General features: G+C 40.3%; 1 protein-coding gene across 1 annotated transcript in view; it reads left to right on the top strand.

Moving 5' to 3' along the window:
* The first annotated feature begins 2414 nt into the window (after nt 1-2414).
* CRLF3 (cytokine receptor-like factor 3) overlaps nt 2415-6000 on the top strand; it is a 40863-nt gene continuing 37277 nt past the window's right edge. Inside the window, exon 1 of the mRNA XM_006832296.1 lies at nt 2415-2633. Coding sequence (XP_006832359.1) covers nt 2517-2633 — 117 coding nt within the window. The 5' untranslated portion in view covers nt 2415-2516. The remainder of the gene's footprint in view (nt 2634-6000) is intronic.

Below are 6000 nucleotides of genomic sequence, written 5' to 3'. Positions count from 1 at the left end.
TAGCACTTTCCTGACTTCTTCCTTATTTTTCTCAACTCTATTGTAAAGTGTTTTAATACATTTTATAATCATTTTTCTGAATTCCTTCTGATTTTTGCTTGTTGATTTTCTGATTTTTGCTTGTTGACCTTATACTCTGCAACTTTGCTAAATTCCTCTGTTATCTGTAGAAAATTTCTTGTGGATTCAGATTTTCTGTATGTAGGATCATATCATCTGCCAATAGACATAATTTTACTTCTTTTCCAGTCTGAATACCTTTTATTTCTTTTACTTGTCTTACTGCTCTGACTAGGACTTCTAATGCAATATTGTTTAGAGATGTTAAGACTGGGAGCTGTGTCCTATTCCAGATTTCAAGAGGAAAGTTCTTAGTCTTTCTCCACGCATCATGTTGGCTGTTGGCTTTACATATATACTGTGAGTCATACTGAGGGATTTCCCTTCTCCAATTTTATTTATTGGCCTCATCAAGAAATGGTATTGGACTTTATTAATTGCTTTTTCTTCATCCATAGAAATTATCATATGGTTCTTTTCCTTTGTTCTACTGATGGTGGTGTATTTTGTTGATTAATTAAAAATTTTTAACCATACCTGCCTTCCTGGAATAAATACTACTTGACATAGTATGTTGTTGTTGTTAAGTGCCATTAATTCGGTTCTGACCCACAGTGACCCTATATAGGGTTTCCAAGGAGCAACTGGTGAGATTGAACTTCTGGCCTGGTGGTTCAAGATGACATCATAGCCCAGTGCTTTAACCCACAGCGCCACACCAGGACTTTTTAAATATGTTTTTGGAGTTTGGTTTCTGTTCACTAGTATTTTGTTGAGGATTTTTGCAATTAAATTCATAAGACAGATTAGCCTACAGTTTTCTTTTTTGTGCTTCATAGAATGAATTAGGGAGTATGTCTTCCTTCTCTGTCTTTTAGAAGAATTTAAACAGTATTTGTGCCCATTTTCTAAATGCTTGGTATAATTCTCCAGTGAAGTCATCTGCCCCAGGTCTTCTTTTGTTAATGGTGGAAGGTTTTTGACCATTGATTCCATCTTTTCACTGGTTTTAAGTTTGTTGAGATTTTCTATTTCCTCCTGAGTAGTTTGGGTAGGTTGTGTGCTTCTAAGAACTTCAAGTATTCCAGATGAATACCCATTTCATCCAGGGTATTCAGTTTGTTTCCATACATTTATTCATCATTTCTGTCATAATTCTCTTTATTTTTATCTGGTCAGTTGTAACGTTACCTCTTCCATTTGTAAAAAAAATAGGTTATTTCTTCTATTATCTTGTCAGTCTAGCTAAAGTTTTGTCTATTTTATTAATCTTTTCAAAGAAGCAAATTCTGTTTTGTTTTTTTTTTTATGCTGTTTGTTTTCTGTTTTTGATTGTATTTCTGCTTTGAATTTTGTTATTTCCTTTCTTCTGGTAGATTAAAATAAAAAAATTTGAACCTGAGCCTCATGGTCCTTCTCCCGTAATTTCATCTCTTAATTCAGTTTTACCATTCCAGTCAATCTGGTATTCTTCTTTCTCAAACAATCCACTTATATTTCCATTTTCAGGTACTTATACTCTTACAGAAGAACAAACGAATTTGTTTTGAAAACAGTACAGGCAGAATACTCCTCAGAAGACAGAATGTCTTATGTACTTTGGACACATTTTCAAGAGGGACTGGTCCCTGGAGAAAGACATACTTGGTAAAGTAGAGGGTCAGAAAAAGAGGAAGACCCTCAAATCGGTGGATTGTTACATTGGCTGCAACAACAGGCTGTTATCCTACAGCGCCACACCTGGTTCATAGCAACCTCTGAAAGTGCCTGCCCCGGGTAGGATGCTCATTTATTGTTAGTTGCTGTGGCGTCCGTTCAGACTCGTGGCCACTGCATGTGTGCAGAGTTGCTGCATAAAGCTCTCCAGACTGTCATCTTTTGGAAGCAGATATCCGGGCCTTATCGTCCAGGTACCTCTAGGTGGATTTGAATCACAAACCTTGACCTTTCAGTAAGTCCAGTGCTTAACCATTTGTGCCAACTAGAGACTCCTGCTCCGTTTACCAGCGAGATAGCATAATGCTATTTAAGTGCCAGAAACCTAATGGAGAGAGATGGCCTTAAATCTCGCCAATTTGGGAAAGTCGCCCACCTCTTTGTCCCTCAGTTTCCTTCTCTGTGAAATAAATGGACTTACAAATAGAATTATTAGTGTGGCAAGACTGAGGGAAGCACTTAGCTGAGTGTTAGTTAGTAATCTTTTCGTGTCGCCACTACTTCCCGAGCAAGAACCACGCAGCGAGTCTCGCAGGCTCTCAGCGGATGCCGGCTCCTCTCGCCTGCCAGGCCCGGATCTCTGAAACCCCGGAGCGCCAGACGTCAATCAAGGCCGCCGCGGGGCGGGGCGTGGCGGCGCTTCCGCCTGCGAGAGGCCGTGGCGGGCGGCTAGGTTGTGGCGGGGGCAGTCAGGAGCCCGCGTCCCGAGCCGCCGGCCGCGCGGCGGGACGAGGCGGGTGATGGAGCTGGAGCCTGAAGTGCTGCTGCAGGAGGCCCGCGAGAACGTGGATGCGGCGCAGAGCTACCGGCGGGAGCTGGACCACAGGCTGCAGGGGCTACGGGAGGCGCGGAGGCAGGTCGGAGGGCCGCGCCCGAAGGGGCTCTGCGGGCCCGGGATAGGGTGTGGGGTGCGGAGAGAGGGTGGACCGAGGCTTGAGGGCTTCCAGGGGAGGGAGTGTCCCAAGCCTCCGAGGGCAGAAGGAGAGGGCTCTAAAGGTGAAAGGAGATCTAGGAGGTTCTGGGATTGGGGAACTTGGTTGCTTTGGAGGCCGTAGGGCAAGGGACAAGTTGGGGGGACCGAAAGAAGTGTGAGAGGCGTTCTCCACGCTGTGTGGAGCGGTGATGGGAATGGGGTGGGGTCCGAGGTTGTGGAGAGTAAAGGCTAAGGAAGCAGAGCACAAACCGAGGGGATCCTAGACGGCAGTGATGAATGAAGAGAATTGGGGAAGGTGGACATTATTTGGGAAAACCTGCCCCCCATGGGGATGGGGATAGATTTTAGAGAAGCCTGAGGAAAATGTGGCACTTGACTTGGAGAGAGCTGAAGCTGGAGGGAGAATGGATTTTGGAAGGGAAGGTTAAAGCGGGAGAGGGTTGAGGAGAGTTAACACTAAATGAATGGGGTAGCTGAAAGGACTTAATATCGCATATGATCCTGAATGCATTAAAAACATAGAGTGATCCCATTCTTGATGGTTTAGTGTACATGAAGAGCGGAAGAAGGAAAAGGAAATGTTTGATGAAGCAAATACAGAGCTGTAGGAATATGGAAAAACAGATTTAAGGAGGCTAGCGCTGAAAGGAGACTCTAAATATACTTCTAAGTGGCAGTTATCTGTTCCAGTGGGGCCAGCGTTATCAGAGATATAGGAAAACCACATGGTTTCTCTCACCCTTAAACATTCACAGAAAAACATTATAACCCATTGCCAGTATGTGATAGGACAGGCTACTGTTAACACAAATGCCTAATAAGTAAGTTTTTTCTAATAAATAATTTTTTAATGAGTAAAATTCCATCTGAATTTCTCTAGATCACACTTGGTGTTAGTATACTGTCATCCTAGGAAATCTCATGTTGCGTTGAATTTGAAAATGTACAATTAGTAAAACAGTACTGTAATAATAAATGGCTTTGGACACTCAATATTAGGGATACTCACCATGCTTTGGGTTTTACATATATTAAAATAAAATAATAATACTGTCAGCCAGAATCCTTGTAGAGCTGATGTAGACCAGATGGCACTCATATTTTAGTAGCAAAACTGGGAACAAAATCTACATATGATTATCCTGGTTTGGTGAATACTTTTCAAGGCCTTGTAAAATGTACTCACCTCAGTTTTCAATTGAAAATATTTGCATTATTTCATCTGCTATTTTGAAAGAAAGGTTCTAAATTTAGGATATTGTTTTAAAAAAGATAGAAATACTTTTTTTTAATTAAAGACTAATCTTTAAGCCAGTTTTGTTTCCAAGACTTTATGAAAGCAGACTACCTTATCTTTCTCCCCAGGGGAAGCTGGTGGGTTTGAACCACCAATCTTGTGGTTAGCAGCCAAATACACACAGTACCACCAGAGTTCCTTAGTACCTTGGAGTTGTTAAGTGTTGTTGAGTCAGTTTCAACTCATTGCAACTTCTGTAGGGTTTCCAAGGAGCATCTGGCGACTTTGAACTGCTGACCTTGAAGTTCAAACTGATTTTGTGATAAGTCCAGTGTGTAGCCTGTAGCACCACACCAGGACTCCATCTGGGAGTGGTGGTGGTGGTTATGTGCTATAGAGTCGGTTCTGACTCATAACAACCCTGTACAGGGTTTCTGAGGCTGTCCATCTTTACAGGAGTAGAAAGCCTCGTCTTTCTCCCACAGAACAGCTGGTAGTTTCGAACCGCTGACCTTGAGGTTCGCAGCCCAACTCTGAACCACTGCACTACCAGAGCTCCTTCCATCTGGGAGTAGTGCTTTTTAATTTATTGTGTGATATCGATCAAATTCATTTAAAAAAAAAAGTAGTGTGATCTCTTCTTAGATGGTATCATATTCTATTCCCAATTCCATGCATGTTCTTTTAAATTTTACACCCAACAATTTAAATAGAGGACATACTTTTCCATAGTGTAATTTAGCGTAGGTTGTTTTTTGTAACTGTTTGTCTTTGAAGTCCACTGTCTCAGGTTTGAGACAATAAACACTAAGAGATCATCTATCACAGTGTAGGTTCATTATGACATTGCCTTCTAACTACACTGAGTAATGGAGTTGTCAGTCCGCTTTTGTGAACTGGAATGTGTTTTGTGTCCGTGCCAGTTACAACAGGGTCTCTGCTCAAAGTTAATGCTGTTGAACATGTTTAAGTTTGTAGAATGAGTCTTCTTTCAACATGCATTTTAAGGAAGGTCTGTGTTACAAAAATGTTATCAAAATAAGCAGCTGCTTTTGTCTCGTGGTTAGGATATTTTTAGAGTTCCAGCCGTTTTCAGAATAACTACATAAATGTTTTGGCTTTTTGGTCAACAATTTTGCCTAGGCAAAAGTGAGAAGATGTTTCCCATTTATTTGGATATCATTTTTACTAGCTGATTTTATTTCCTTTTGCTGTATTTCTTTTGTATTGAGATATAATTTACATAGCATAAAATTCATACTTTAAAATGTACAATTCAATGTGGGTTTTTTTTTTTTATTATTCATAAAGTTGTGCAACTAATCATTGCCATTATCTAATTCTAAAACATTTTAATCATCTCCCAAAAGAAACCCATACCTATTAGCAGTCATCTACCCATCTACCACTAATCTAATTTCTGTCTGCAGGTATTCTGGCCATTTCACATAAATGAAGTCACACGATAGATATTTATGTATTTGGCTCCTTTCATTTAGCATAATGTTTCAAGGTTCGGTCATGTATCAGTACTTCATTTCTTTTTATGCTTGAGTAATATTCTATCATATGGATATACCATGTTTTACTTACCCATCCATCAGTTGATGGACATTCATGTTGTTTACATTTTTTGACCGTTACGAATAATGCTACTATGAACATTCATGTACAGGTTTTTGTGTAAAATATGTTTGCAATTCTCTTGGGTATATGCAGGTGATTCCCAATTTAGGATGTTGTCAAGTTATGATGAACCATACTTATGACCATCTGTTTTTTTGTTGTTGCTGGTAACATGTACTACATAAATGTAGCAACACATAATTTGCTGATATTATTCTCAAATGTTCTCTTTCCGATGTTCAAAGACAAATAAAGATCAGCTTTATAAAGGTCAGATTTTTGAGAGGCAATAATGAAAACGAAAAGCAAGATAGAAACAAAAACAAAGAGGTATTCAGTTTATGCCAGAACTGATTCACATTGGAATGGAACCCTGTCATAAGTTGATAACTACCTTTGCCGAGGAGTGGAATGGCTGGGTCAATGG

The sequence above is a fragment of the Chrysochloris asiatica genome, unplaced genomic scaffold (genome assembly GCF_000296735.1).
Source record: "Chrysochloris asiatica unplaced genomic scaffold, ChrAsi1.0 scaffold00007, whole genome shotgun sequence".
Classification (NCBI taxonomy): Eukaryota; Metazoa; Chordata; class Mammalia; order Afrosoricida; family Chrysochloridae; genus Chrysochloris; species Chrysochloris asiatica.
This window is presented reverse-complemented; position numbering and strand designations above follow the sequence as displayed.